This window comes from Barbatula barbatula, assembly GCF_947034865.1.
Source record: "Barbatula barbatula genome assembly, chromosome: 19".
In the NCBI taxonomy this organism is placed as follows: domain Eukaryota; kingdom Metazoa; phylum Chordata; class Actinopteri; order Cypriniformes; family Nemacheilidae; genus Barbatula; species Barbatula barbatula.
The window spans coordinates 8,521,993-8,537,520 of NC_136782.1; the positions used below are offsets into that span (position 1 = coordinate 8,521,993).

The 15,528-nt window shown below is 38.3% G+C and overlaps 1 protein-coding gene across 1 annotated transcript in view; it reads left to right on the top strand.

Annotated features, from left to right (window-relative positions):
• mipepa (mitochondrial intermediate peptidase a) overlaps window positions 1-15,528 on the top strand; it is an 18,345-nt gene continuing 2,817 nt past the window's right edge. Inside the window, exons 1-18 of the mRNA XM_079481663.1 lie at window positions 1-480; window positions 703-876; window positions 991-1,079; window positions 1,496-1,582; window positions 1,747-1,810; window positions 1,935-2,117; window positions 2,443-2,599; window positions 2,769-2,817; window positions 3,345-3,405; window positions 3,850-3,902; window positions 4,138-4,291; window positions 4,437-4,514; window positions 4,612-4,816; window positions 4,987-5,096; window positions 5,172-5,246; window positions 6,380-6,496; window positions 9,238-9,359; window positions 10,049-10,122. Coding sequence (XP_079337789.1) covers window positions 337-480; window positions 703-876; window positions 991-1,079; window positions 1,496-1,582; window positions 1,747-1,810; window positions 1,935-2,117; window positions 2,443-2,599; window positions 2,769-2,817; window positions 3,345-3,405; window positions 3,850-3,902; window positions 4,138-4,291; window positions 4,437-4,514; window positions 4,612-4,816; window positions 4,987-5,096; window positions 5,172-5,246; window positions 6,380-6,496; window positions 9,238-9,359; window positions 10,049-10,122 — 1,996 coding nt within the window. The 5' untranslated portion in view covers window positions 1-336. The remainder of the gene's footprint in view (window positions 481-702; window positions 877-990; window positions 1,080-1,495; window positions 1,583-1,746; window positions 1,811-1,934; window positions 2,118-2,442; window positions 2,600-2,768; window positions 2,818-3,344; window positions 3,406-3,849; window positions 3,903-4,137; window positions 4,292-4,436; window positions 4,515-4,611; window positions 4,817-4,986; window positions 5,097-5,171; window positions 5,247-6,379; window positions 6,497-9,237; window positions 9,360-10,048; window positions 10,123-15,528) is intronic.

Consider the following 15,528-nt stretch of genomic DNA (forward strand, 5'->3'; position numbering starts at 1 on the left):
CCACATCTTACCTTCTATCTAAATTCACCTTAAAGTTTTATTTATATATTTTAGTACTGTCGTGTGATCCACAAAACTATATAAAAATGTAGTGTATTCAATTATATTTTGTAATATTTTATTATTTGATGTCGAAAGTGCTGGCATGAAATTACACGACGCTGTCATTGGACGGAGCAAGACTCGCCTCTTCTTTAAACCCTTGAAAGTTGCTTTTGACTGCAGTGTGCAGTTCGGTTAGCCAGCGTTTATACGTTTTCGGTCTTGCTGTTTGTAAACATTAAAGGCAGTTAAGTATAGTTTCTATATAGTTCATAGATTTGATTGTGCTCAGTAATGTCGGTATACAGACCGCTGGTGTGTTTGCTTAAGCACGGGACAAAACTAAGAATCTGCAGGACAGTCACTACCTGGTCACCTGTAGGAGCTGCTTTCAATGCCAAAGTCCAGAGGAGACTAGACCTCTTCCAACAAAATGTGGTACGGGAATAAATCCACAACATCTATCTGTTTGATATCACCTTAAAAGAATAATAATGGTTTCCATTAGGAAGACCAGTATAGTTACCATTTAACAAATACGATTTCCATTATAGCCATTAAATCAATTAGGATGTTTAGCAGAGATTCAATGTTTAAGCATTGATGATGACATACACTGTACATGTGTTATATTGTATGATGTGTGTGCTGATCTCTCAGGGGTTGTTCGGCATCCCGGAGCTCAGCTCGGTGGATGGGTTTGAGGTGGTCCAGGACAGAGCCCTGCAGGAGACCGAGCAGTTGGTGCAGAAAGCCTGCAGCTGCCCTCCAGGAGTAGATACCGTGGAGACATTTGACAAACTATCTGACAGCCTGTGCAGAGTGGCAGACCTCGTAAACAAACTTACAGATATTCACATATTTCTAAGATATTATTAGAGCTCTCTTTAAACTTGAAGGCTGTATGATTTCAATTTAACAATATAACATGCTTTTTTAAATGTTTAGGCAGACTTCATCAAAGTGGCACACCCTGACCCATCATACAGAGAGGCTGCAGAGAAGACTTGTATAAACATCGGTACTATGGTGGAGAGGTGGGTGGAATTTATATGCAACAGCCTTAGATAGACAGTTCACCAAAACTGAGGAAGGCTGTCATCATTTATTCACTTGTGTGGTTCAAAACATGTATATGACTCCTGCTGTGTTACAAAAGAAGATAGTTTGAGAAATGTCTCTGTGGCTTTGACTTCCATTCAATGCGAGTCAATGGGCCCAATGTTGTTTGGTTACCAACATTCATCAAAATATCTTCTTTTGTGTTCTGCAGAAGAAAGAACATCATACAGGTTTGAAATGACATGAGGGAGAATCATTGAGCAAAGAATATTCATCATTGATCAAAGAATATTCATCATTAATCAAAGAATATTCATCTTTGGGTGAACTTTCCCTTTAAATCGGGAAGGTTTTTTAAGAAAGTTGATGTTTGCATCTCTTTGTCCTGTAGGCTCAATACAAATGTTGAATTGTGTAAGAGTCTGAAAGACCTTTTGGATAATGAAGATGTTATGGCCAAGCTGGACCCAGAAACAAGGTTTGGTCTCATTATTTTGTTTATGACGCACCTTAATGTGTTACCCACTCTGATCCTGAATTTAGGGTTTCACATAAAACAATAAACATTAATGTGTCACATGCTGGCAATGTGTGTCACAATGACATTCTGAGCTTTCATGTGTTTTTGTTTCATTGATACAGAAGAGTAGCTGAACTGTTCATGTTTGACTTTGAGATAAGTGGAATCCATCTGGATGAAAAAAAGGTCAGATTATTTGTATTCACGCATTTTGATTTATCCTGATTCACAGAGAATGAAAATAAGGTTGTCCCTGAATTTTAAAAGACACAGAGAAATGCATCTTCACGCATGACTTTTTCCTTTACAGAGGAAAGAAGCAGTGAACCTTAATGTTAAGCTGTTGGATCTGAGCAATCAGTTTCTCATGGGCTGTCACATGCCAAACAGAATAGAGAAGCAAGTTCTTCCCGAACACATTCACCAACACTTCACCAAGGAGGGCAAATTCATTCAGATCGGAGGCCTGCATGCTGATGTCCCAGATGACCTGGTACAGTATATCACTTGTGTCATATACAGTGCAACAGTTGACTTTATTTAAGACTTACTTACTAAATACATGGAAGCCCTCCCCTTAAAGAGATCTAAAGAACACAAAAGAAGATATTTTGAAGAATTTTGGTTGGCCAACAACACTGGCCCCCATAGACCTCCATTGTATGGACACAAAACCATTTCTCAAAATATCTTCTTTTGTGTTCCACAGAAGAACAAGTCTGAATTCATTTTTATTTTCGTTTGAATCTCTTTTCAGGAATCAGTTTATTTTCTGTGTAATGTCAAGGGAATTCCTGGTTTGTGCGCATTTGTTTCAGGTCAGAGAGGTTGCGTATAAAATTTTCCTGTACCCCAATGCAAATGTGATGCACATACTTGAAGAGCTCCTGGCATCCAGAGATAAACTCGCTCGATTGGTCGGTTATGAATCCTACGCATATAGAGCATTAAAGGGAACCATGGCTAAAAGCCCAGGTAAAAAGTTATATTTTCATGGTATCTAATCTTTTTACATTTTCAATGGAAGTGTGTCATTTCTGTACCACTAGCATCACCAAAAGAAAAATAATTTAAATAATTGAATACATGTAAAACTTCTTTAGACAGAGTTTTTTAAAGGCCTTGCTTTTTTGTGTTTCCACAGAGGCAGTTATGAACTTCTTACAGCTGATCACAGACAAGCTCTCGGACAGGTTAACTCTCTCTTCATTAATCGTCATTTGGATTATTTAGATCATAAAATAAATACACGCTGTGCTCCATTTGTGTTTTATTAAAGATTGAACCTTGTTTATGTACTGCATTATTTCCACATTTTATTATAGTGGATGTCATTTTGTCTTTCACCACTAGATGTCGTTGTCTAATTTAGGAACTAATTTTTTTTCTAATGATGTATTAAAGCTGTTTGTATTTTTTTTAAGGACAGAATGGATGTGAAAATGTTGACATTTCGGAAGAAAATGTGATGTCATGATTTTGGAGTCAGTTTTGCTTGCTTTTTTCCCATATATTGTCGTCCACATCTCAAGACTGATTCTCTTTGAAACTATTATATCCACAGTGATGGAGCGAGTTAGTATTTGCAAACATGGAGCAGATGCTGATATTACCTTCAGTTTAGGTTTAGGTTAACACCAAACTTTGATTTTGGTTAGAATGTTTATGAAATTAAAATTAATTTGTTAGACCATTAAAGACATTGTCTGATTTGCTTTAGGACGAAAAAGGATTTTGAAATGATGAAGGACATGAAGGCAAAACTCAACCCCAGGAATCCAGTAAGCCTCATTATATCTGACAACGTTATGTTTCGAATGTAAAAAATGCACAGTTTTAAAAAGGATACTTTTTTTATTAGATTACTTAATCTCAAATTGTTCCAATCTGTATAAATATCTTTATTTTGTTGAACTCAAAGAAAGATATTCAAATAGTGTTAGTAACTGAGATTTCTGGCACACCATGGACTACCATTAAATGGTTCAAAATTATTCAAAATATTTTCATTTCAACAGAACAAAAAAAATATACAATAATTCCTTCTACTATGGTGCCCCAGAAATCTCAGTTGGTAACATTCTTCCAAATATCTTTCTTTGTGTTCAACCAAACAAAGAAATGTATGCAGGTTTGGAACAACTAGAGAGTGAGCAATTCATGGGCTACTATCCATTTAATAATTGTGTATTAGGTAGAAAATAATGAAAAGGTTTGCTTTGTAGGATTTAATGCCATGGGATCATCCGTACTTCAGTGGCGTGATTCGTGCTGAAAGGTAAGAGACATGAAGCGAAGTGTGCAATTGGAAATATTATATTTATCATAGGATGACTTATGTTAAAAACTGTAAATTAGAAATAAATACTGAAGCTAGGTTTTCACAGGCTGGGTCACATTTTTCCTCCACCGAGAGAGAATAATCAAACTGTACATATACAACAGATTGACAGAAACCCTACAGGGCCGCTCGCTTTATTAATATGTGGTATGTTTATGTTTTGTCTCGGCAGGTTCAACATCGAGCCAAGTCTGTACAGTCCGTATTTCTCGCTGGGAGCGTGTATGGAAGGTCTGAACAGTGTTTTTACACATTTGTACGGTGTGTCGCTGATGGCTGAGCAGCCCGGCGCAGGGGAGGTATGGAGCGAAGACATACGCAAGCTGGTGAGTCCCGCTCAACATTTGATTATTAACCCTTAAATCACCCATAATCCTCTAAGCTTCGAATGAGAGCTCATTTTATGGCCCCAGGATGATTTGAGATCACTTCCTTCCGAATTTCACATGCCATTTTGAATTGCACCCTCAGGCTGTGGTGCACGAAACAGAGGGGTTGCTGGGATACATTTACTGTGACTTCTTCTACAGACCGGACAAACCTCCCCAGGTAGCTTCTCAATTATTTTACTTTATGCATTTATAACGAGATTTTGGGTGAGGAATACTATTTTAAGCATTAGTTACGTTATTGTGTTCTCCTTCAGGACTGTCATTTCACCATCCGCGGCGGGAGACGCTTGGACGATGGGCAGTATCAGCTGCCAGTGGTTGTTCTGATGCTAAACCTCCCTCACCCTACTCGCTCCGCTCCAACGCTTCTCAGCCCGGGCATGATGGAGAACCTCTTCCACGAGATGGGCCACGCCATGCACTCCATGTTGGGACGCACACGCTACCAACACGTGACGGGTACAGCTGTGACCACAAAGTCAACCATGTATATCGGCAATGTTTCGTTTCGGTCCTTAGTTTTCAGATCAGGGGAAAACTTGGGATTATTAGGGAGCCGCTAGTCAGGAGATATTCATAAAGTTATTGATGCATCTCTCTTATGTCTGGAATGCTTTATTTTGGTTTAGGAACACGATGCGCAACCGATTTCGCGGAGGTACCTTCTATTTTAATGGAGTACTTTGCCACAGATTATCGTGTGATCAACCAGTTTGCTCGTCACTATCAGACAGGACAGGTATTGCGATGCTTATTTACTAGCAATGTAATTGCGGAAGCTTGCTATTTATTATGTTTTTGTATCATTTCTCAGCCTTTACCACAGAGCATGGTGGCCCGCCTTTGTGAGTCCAAGAAGGTCTGTGGAGCTGCAGACATTCAACTTCAGGTACAAAAAGCAGAGTGTATGTATGAACTTCTTTCTTCCGCAGACCACAAAAGAAGATATTTTGAAGAATGTTTGTTTTGTGATTATACATTTACATTTAGTCATTTAGCAGACGCTTTTATCCAAAGCGACTTACAGAGAGTTCAGGAAGCAATAAGCGATATGTCATACAAAGAGCGATAGTACAATAGGTGCTAATACAAAGTTACTAGTTTCAACAAAAGCTAGACCGCTACCTGTTGGGAGAAGAGGGTTAGTGTACTTTTTTTTCATTTGTCTGTCAAGTATTCGCCAAAGAGATGGGTTTAAGTCGTTTTTTGAAGGTTGTGAGATATGTGTGTGGTTGACCGGACCGCATTGGGAAGAATGTTCCACCAGGAAGGAGTTGTGAATGATGGGGTGTAGGAGGGTGTGAAAGTATGCCGGCGCAGATCCAGTTATAGTCCTGTATGCAAACAAGAGTGACTTGAATCTGATACAGGCTTCAACCGGTAGCCAGTGGATCGAGATGAAAAGGGACGTCACATGAGCCCTTTTGTGCTGTTGGAAGATGAGGCGTACTGCTGCGTTTTGAACCAGCTGAAGTGGTTTGATAGCCTTTGCAGGAAGACCAGCAAGGAGAGCATTGCATTAGAATTGAATGAGTACAGCAATTGTTTGGTTACTAACATTCTTCAAAATATCTTCATTTGTGTTCTGCGGAAGAAAGAAAGTCATACAGGTTTGAAATGACAAGAGGGGCTTATACTGATAGTTTTCGTATTTTTTTATAATTATAATAAGTTTATCAGTATTGGCCATCATAAAAACAGTATAAACCAAGTACATTTCTAATTTATATATTTTTTTAAACTAGAAACTTTAGGTTTCACAAATAAAATCAGGCATAATAAGTACAATATGGAATATATCAGCCTTATAACCGTCTCATAATTATTTATACATTTATAATTTGGTACAAATGTTAGATATCACTTCAGTAAAAAATATGTGAGTTTTAATTTGCTTCCATTATTGTCAGTTTAGGCTGTTACTAATAATTCAACAACAAACAGCAATGTTATAGTTTAATTTATGTTGCACACAGCTTATATGTATTTGTAAATAATAAGCACGCATTTCTGTTTTCATAGGTTTTCTATGCGGTCCTGGATCAAGTTTATCACGGAAAGCCAGAAAATCAATCAACAACAGATATTTTGATAGACATGCAAAAGAAGTATTATGGTCTACCGTACATTACCAATACAGTAAGTGTTCTTAAATGATATCACTAAAACTTTAAGACTTCATATATTTCATAATACTTTTCTTTGATGGAAAGTGTATGGAGTTTTTCCACTCATTTCTAATGATTTATTAGTTAACAACTATCATCCACAAATGTTCAAAATGCACATCGAAGAGTACATGATGTAGGTGGTCTGGTGAGCAGAAATAAAGTGAATCATTGCAGTCGTTCAAGTTAATGAATGTTTGGGAATCGTTTCTCGGCTAATCCTTAATAACATCGTATAAGACTTTGTAAAGTACAAAAACACATCAACAAACCGAGGTAGTTAAGTTTGTTGGCGCTTTCCTGTACCGTAGTGTTATACAGTACGTAATTCACAGACGCTACACTGTTACAGGATTATAATGCTTTTCTCCTCCTCCCGTCCCTGCTTGGGGAGCTCTTCCAAAATAACAAAGCAGAGATATACTTTAAAGAATCGCTCCTCGGGGGAAATATTTGAAACTCTTCTTTCATGAAACGTTTTCTGAGGCAGAAAAATGTTTTCCTCAGTTCTTTCGCAGCTGTAGAGATGGCCGTTTGGGAGCTGGAGCGGTTTATTTCAGAATGGCCTTCATAAACCATTCCTCCTGGCCTGTAATTATGTGGAGCCAGTGGGAATCAAGCCTCCCCGACTCCAAATACTCCCCCTCTCTTTAATTGCTTCAGTTGTAATGCCTTTACCATCCTCTAAATCACCCCTCCATCCTGCCAACCTCCCACTTTTGATCCATTATAGCTCCGTCTCACGGGAACTCGGCTAATAGTGTTCGTGTGTGTCTTTCATTCCTGTAGGAGGCAAATTTGAGTGACAACTATAGAACTGAAATCTTTCTTAAAACAGTTTTTCACATGCAACTCTAATTTATTTTCTATTCATGTATAAAAGCTGTTTTAACTTTTTTAAAGTACAGAATGGATGTGAAATGTTGACATTTCGGAAGAAAATGTTGGCCTGTCAGTTTTGCTCGCTTTTTTCCATATTTTATCGTCCACATCTCAAGACTGATTGTCTTTGAAACTATTATATCAACAGTTAGTATTTGCAATTATTCAGCTTTTGTTGGCATTTCTTCGGTTTACAGAGACATTTAATAGTGTTTTGGTAGATAATGTCAACCGTTAAAAACATGGAGCAGATGTTGCTGATATTAGGGAGCATTCATTGGCTCTCAGCGTTACATTCCTCTGGTCGTACAGATGCATGATGGGACACCAAAGATGCTCTCCTTTTGCTCGGACATACTTGTTTATTAATATCGTTTATGGTTATGGTGTAACTCATGTCTTATTGTTTGTGTTACAGTCAGAAATAATACTGTAAATCACGTGTTGTTTGTTTAGCAGCATTCTTCCAAATAACAAAGAAATTCATTGAGGTTTGGAATGACATGAGGGTGAACAAATAATGGGTAAACCAACCCTTTAAAAATACAATGCAGTTACAGTGATGTCCAAAGGAAAGCATGGTTATACCATAGTACACTACTTTAAGTACGTATTGTTAATGTGAGGCTTTCATGAATCCTTTTCTAAGTGAACAGTTCTTGTTAATGTACATTGTGATGTATCTTGAGGCCAGTCAGCAGTTGAAAAATGTCCCGAACTCATTTAGCAGATTTAAGGTGAGTGTTGTTAGTATAGTAGCTGCTGTGCTTGGCTCATGTTTAACGTTCAGATGTTACGGCTCACAGAAAGAGAGCCTTACGGCTTATTGAAGACATTGGGGACCATTTGGGACCTGTCACGCTGCTACTGCGGGCTGGATCTGGATCGGAGTTATCCAGCTATAATGCAATATCCCCATACTGCTTGTTTAATCAACCCGGCTGTCTTTAGCAATCCTATACGGAACATAGATCTATAGGAGAGACCAAAGTAGATCTCAGGAAACACGTTTACTAATATTTAATTAATTATTATAATAAATAAATAGCTTGCATTAATAAATATAAGCGAGAGAGAGAGATGGTTTCAAGTCAGATTTGGATGTGTGTATCGTGGCATCAGGAGCACCATTGCTCAACACCAGATACCACTTATCACCCCAAAATATTTTTTTATGAACTATCCCTTTAAATTATTGGAACGGTAGTGATCTGAAATGTCATATCTGTTGTGAAAGCTAAAACGTTTTTTTTTTTTCATTATGATTGTTTAATGCCTAGCTAAGGCGATTCAGCATTGGCTGTGGCATTTAGTTCTGATTTAAACTGATATTATCTCATGCCAACAGGCTTTGTCGCCCCTATTTACTAGTGTTTTACGTGCAGTTCACTTGGTTTATTTCCTGCAGGGAGAAGGGTCCACGGGCATCTAAGCACGTATCTGTTTCACAACGTTGTGTTTGAACCACTTGGCTCTTTAAACATGATTCAAGTCTTTGTTTATAATCCAAAATATTTCCTGACTCGCATCCACCTAAAATATCACCTCTGTCTTTAATTTTCCTCAGAGGAAAGCCGCCCCAGGAAAAAGGGTGACTTGTTTTATAAACTAGGAAATGAATTGTACAAATGATAAACATTTCAAACAACCCCCTACTCCAAGTATTAAACTTAACCGTGTAACTGTGTCACAGATGTTACGTTTACCTGAAATTTTGGTTATTTGTTTTTCTTGAAATATTATCTTGAATGTTGTTGACCTGAAGTCATATTCTGGCATATTCCCGTACCTTGACTAACATTATACTGGCACCTGCACCTGTCTCTGCAGGCCTGGCAGCTGAGGTTCAGTCATCTCATCGGATACGGGGCCAAATATTACTCGTACCTGATGTCACGTGCCGTGGCCTCCATGGTGTGGAAGCAGTGTTTCTACAAAGACCCCTTAAACAGGTTTGTGAGATCAAGATGCGTGTGTTTTCATTCTCGGTATCACCCTGAAGTCACGTGACAAAACACATTTATCCCAAACCTTACTGCCTGTCAGAGGAAGCATATGAAAGAAATCCATGAAACATGATTTGCATTTGCTTGTCAGTGGCTGGTGGCATTTCATTTTTATTGAAGTTAGCGGACAATGTGTGTTTTAACATTTTATTAAACGTTTTATAATGGTTTCAAGCATTTAAAATGTAATTAAAATACTTTAAATATTTATCATTTTAATGTTCATTATTATTTATGAATAATACTTTGACATAAATTGATGTTTACTGTGTTCAAGACTCGAGAGTTTATTACAATGACATTTATACTCCAGCAACCGTTAACATTAGTCAGTTAATATAGAGTAAGTTAATAGTGAGTTTTGTCAATGTTTGTTATGCTATGTTTTTAAACATGTAAACTAGGTTTTTAAGTGCACTAGAATAGTCAATGGATTAAACCAACAAAGCTTTAATTGAGATGTTATGGTGTGTTTAAAAACACTTCATATCTAAACTACTCCTGTGGTTTTCTTTCCAAGCTCTCGCTTTTGTTTAGACAGTTTTGGACATGCCAAGCCGTTCGAGAAGGTTTATGGTTTGTGGGAACGATGCTGGTAGTGTAAAGTAAACCTGTGTCTGCTCACGCTGTTGCAGGGAAACCGGAGAGCGTTACCGCAGAGAGATGCTGGCGCACGGAGGAGCGAAAGAGCCCATGCTGATGGTGGAAGGTAAGCAAACAATCTGCTTTAAAATTAAGGATGCGTGGAGTTCAGGAGGAGACATAAGTCTGTTATAGGAGAGGATAAAGATTATGTTGGTGAAACTGAACTCTCCTGTTTACATTTTAAAAACACGTTCCTGGTCTTATTGGGAATGATATATCAGCGTACGACAAAAATATTCTTTGTGTGTGAACTTAACTTTTGGCCTCCATGAATCGACCGAGAATACTCAAGAGTGAGCGCAAGAAACGTTGCAATACTTTCCATTTTGGAACGGTAAACCCACATTTCATCTAGTCAGTTTCCTGATGGATTACATCACCATTCTTTCATTTCTTCATCATCTTAGACTTCAACTTTTATATGAGTATGTCCACTTGGGTTCCCACACTATTGAAAATATATATTTTTATAAATCAATTAAAATGTTGACCTAAATATTAATTGAAAAATACAATTATGAAACTGAAAAGTACAGTAAAATTGAACGAAATATAAAGTCGACCTAAATGGCAATAATAAAACATTCAACCTAAAGTCTCCAAATCGAATTATTAGTTCATGAGCATCAGTTTTATTTTAGTCATTCATTTCACTACGATTTCAATTTTCAATATGGCATTACTCAGTATTAATCATATCAAGGTTTTATTTTCACAGAATGTTTTTTTCATTATTAAGGAAGATTTTGTGCTGAAAATATTAAATAAATAAAAAAAGCTTTAAGCTGGGTTTTTACAGACTATGTTACAAATAAGTGACACACAACAATTAAAAAGCACACAACTAAATTGTCAAATGCTAAACATGAAAAATGTAAGCAAATTCAAAATATGAATAAACTCCAGTACTCGGAGTGCCTCCGTCCACCCTCTGTTCCTCTGTGCCGGGCTTCAAGAACAGGCCCGGTGGAACAGGAGTCGCCCAAGAGACGCCCTCCTCACTCGGACCTGGTCGGCTCCCAGACCTCCGGTGCTGAAAAGTTCAGACTGGATTAGATGGCGTAGTGTAGAAAGGGATGTATCGGCTATTTTAACTGAGGCCCTGTGTTCTCCAGCCACGGGGGCACAGAGACGTCTTTCATAACCCTCGGCTTTCCCAGGGACTTTTACTTAAGCACCAAAGGACCGAGTGAAAGATAATAGCACACTCGAGCACCTGGATGATGAGATATCAGCACTTCGAGACAGGAGCTGGGAGGTTTCCGATGTAAAGTTTAATTCGATTGGGTGTTAAGGTAAACACAGTTAAGTAATGTAAACACTCCAAACGTGTTTGTCAGCATGACTCAGATGATGTTGTAAATGACACGGAGGTTGATCGAACTGCTCGATCCCGGGCATTTGGGCGAACAATTGAATCAGCAAGTTTACATGTTTTTCACGGGTTTCATAAGTGCAGATAAAGCAATAACGTTTCAAAAACGTCCTCGTAAATCTTCGAAACGTTCTGCTTTTGAGGGCCTTTTACATAGTCAGCAATGAAATAATTTCAGCCTTCGGGTAGATCAGAAGGTTATTGGTTGCAACTCGTAACATGTTTCAAATAGTTACAAATGCAGGCACAGAGTTACCAGAAAATCTCTTCAGCTGTCGGCAAGGCGGCTGTAATTATCCTCTTAATCTTTAAATGTTGCTCAACCCATTGAAGCCCTGGCTGAATGAGAAGAAAAGAAACCCGAAAACCAAGACCTTCTTACTAAAACCTGTGAAATGAACGATCTCCATTGCATAATCATGATTTGATATATTTTATAGTTTAATGCACATTGTTCATTTGACCTCTCGGTTACCCTCCTTACGAGAAACCCAAAGCAGAACAACCCGAGTCGTGTTTCACCATGTCTGGCTTTGCCTGCATAACCGCACGGCTTCAAGGTGTGGCGTGTACGGCAGGAGCCAAGGAACGGTGTTTAAACTAGGATTAATCGAGGCGAGATGAGCACGGTTCACTTTGATGTCGACTATTTCATCCTCCTCCAATCAAAGTCTTCAGCTCTTTCGTCCAATCAAAGAGCCCGTTCTCATCCTCTTGTGTTCTGCCGATAAATGAACGGCAGGCGTTTGAAAAGAAATTTAGGCTATAGTTTCTGTGGTTGAATTTCAGTTGAAAGCACACACAGCTGGGTTAGTAAGGGAAACTTGTACCAAAATCTCTTTTGGTTTGTCATAAATATAGAATGCAGCTGTGTTCACGGATAGAATATTCACTCCATCCGTCTCTGTGTTTTCCCTGGCTGATGTTTGATGTTGCTCTGGTATAATTATTGTTCCTCTATGGTTGGGTTAGAAAATAATGGAGGGTTTGTACATTATGAGTTGACCTTAAAGGTATAGTTCACCCAGAAAATAAAGTCTGTCATTAATTTCTCACCCTCTAGTTGTTCCAAATCTGTGTGCATTTGTTTGTCCGGTTTGAAACCAAAGAAAGATATTAGGAAGAATGGTAAAAACTGACAGTTCTAGGGCATCATTGACTTCCACAGTAGAATTCATTTTTTGTTTGTTTGTTTGTTCTGTTCAACACAAAAATATATTTTGAGGAATGTAGAGAAATGGACAATTCTGGGGCACCATTGACTGCCATTTTGTGTTTTAACAATGTTAGTCGATGGTGCCCCAGAACTTGGTTGTTAACATTCTAACAAATATCTTTCTCTGTGTTCAACCAACCAAAGACATTTACACAGTTTTGGAACAACTTGAGGACGAGTAACTCAAAACAGAATAAAAATGTTGGGGTGAACAATGCCTTTAAGAAGAAAGAAAGAAAGAAAGTCATGCAGGTTTGACATGACAAGAGGGGGAGTAAATCTCTTTTAGAGTGATTTCAGGAAATTGCAGTCATTATGGAAAGTGCTTGTGAAGCTTCAGACGTCTTGAAAGTTTTGTTCAGTCTGCTGCGACCCACTCTAAGATTAGAGCCACAAAAGGTATTTTCGGTACGTTCACGAAATGCCCTCATGCCTTGAAACCATAACAAACTGTCTGCATGTCACCTTCACGTCTGAATAAAGCAGATCAGAGAGCAGCATGTGTGTGGCTATTTTGACAGTCATTTAATACTGATTCATTTACAACCTGCTGCTTTTTCAAAATGATCTCTTATTTCGCTACGGGATCCCAACTGAGACAGTTGCTAAATCAGTTGTTAAAGCAATAATCCCCGCGAGGCAGTGGATTACAGTGCATTTTATAACAGTTTAGGGCATGGTAAATGCACTGTAAGCCACTGCTTCACGGGGATTATTGCTTTTATAAAAGTGTTATTCCATATGTGTAGCAAGGTTTCATAAAATGAAGTATATGAAATGATTTGTAAGCTATGTCTGGAGTTTCCAAAGAAGGGGTCGGGACCCCGGGGGGGGGGGGGGGGGGGTTTGGGTTCGCAAGATGATTTCCAGACAAAAAATGTTCTATTATTAGGAATTTCGTATATGAGTAATAAGTGTAACAAAACATAGTAGTTAAGTTAAAAATAAAGCCATGCAAATAGCCTTTGGAATGTACTCCCCCTCGATCGTGACCCCTGAGGGGATTGCGTCGCATTAGCAAGTGCATTAGGTTAGGTGCAGCAAGTCAATTTACAGCACCATGTCAAACATTCCCTGTGCACACGGATTATTTTTCAGGCTTTAAATTCAGGATATTTTAATTTGTCAAAATGAAATGTTGGTTAATATCAACTAAAGACAATGCAGGGAGGGCGGAGAAGCGCCGCAGACAGAAAGGACGGCGTCCGTTTGCATAAAGAGGACATCCATTAGCACTCGAATCAGTTTGATGAAATTTGACCATCTCTAGTAATAGTTCATGGTTTATGTATAACAACAAGTAAAATAATGAGTTAATAAGTATAAAGTCATATGACGTTAGACTGTGTTCTTTTGTGTTTGGATAGACCTAATTAGCGCATGTGCACTGTTGCGCGCAATGTTAGTATATTTTAGCCACCTCCGAGGATAGTGGGGGTCTCGAGTCCCTGGCATTGTTATTTTGGGGGTCGCGGGCTGAAAAGTTTGGGAACCCCTGGGCTATATGGTGCAGTCAACTGTTATAAATCAGGGTATTTTATAACGGCTGAACTCCGCTCAGCCAATCAGAATCAGGGACCAGAACTGACCGTCTTATTATTGGCCTTTTTGTAGTCTTTGTCAGACAGTACAGTGAAGAGAGACAGGAAACGATGGGATGAGAGGATGCGGGAAAGGAGCCACTGGACCACTGGCGCTGACAGCTAAATCCGTTCAAAACTAAAACTTTTTACACCTAGAAGTTTAACTAAGCACATTCACTGCGTATTTTTGGTTTATTCAAAGTTTATTTTTAAGCAAGGAAACTTTATTTTGGATATGCTTTTTGGTGCGAAGTAGACTTTGACAGGGTGATCATTGTCTTATTTCACCACACCATTCTACAAAAACATAAAATGCAGTATGCGAACATGAAATATTGAATTAAAAACGTGTATTAGCGTGTACAGTAGAAACGGCACAAAACATTTTCCCGGGTCGGCCATTATACAGTGTTGCTGTGGACAAAGGTCATTATTTCTAGTTTAATAAGTCAGGATTATTTTATAATAATTTTTGAGTTTGTTGCGTTTTTAGTTTGTTACTTGACTAGTGTGTAAAGCCCTTGCTGTGGACTTGGACTCCTTTGTGTGTGTGTGTGTTGGAGGTGACCCATACAGGAAATGGGGGAAGGGAGGAGGGACTATTTACATTGGCAGCTCTACAAGGGGAAATGAGCGGACTTCAAAGCATCAGTGTGGAGGAAGTGTAAAATGAGCCCGCGCAGTTTAGCAACAAACACCAACTGTTGACTGAACTGCACAGATGATACGTTTCAGTGTGTGGAATATCATAGTGTTATTTTAAAATCTGATCCGGAGAAAAATTACACCTACTCACTTTCCTGACAGAAAAGTGGAGTAAATACAAGTGGTCCTACATCCTAAACTACACATTTTAATATAAAAAAAAACGTGAAATCTAAATTGGTCCATGTGTTTGAGTCTATCTAGGGTGAATTCAGGTTGATTGGTACACATTTTGACAATTATATCAATGTCAAAAAGTGTCTCAAACAACCAGAATTCACCCTACTAACACACACACATATATATATATATATATATACACACACAGTATATACTGCGTATGTATATAGTGTACAGCCATTACTATTATACTCTTAAAAATAAAGGTGCTTAATATTTTCTTCACAGTGATGCAATAGTAGAACAATTTTTGGTTCCACAAAGAACCAGTCAGTCAAGAGTTTCTGGAACCATTTCTTTCTTACCTTTTTATTATCTGAATAAATTTTTTTTTGTCAGAAATACCCTTTTCTGTATGGAACCATTAAGACAAAAAATGTTCTTCTATGGCATCGTGAAGCATCTTTATTG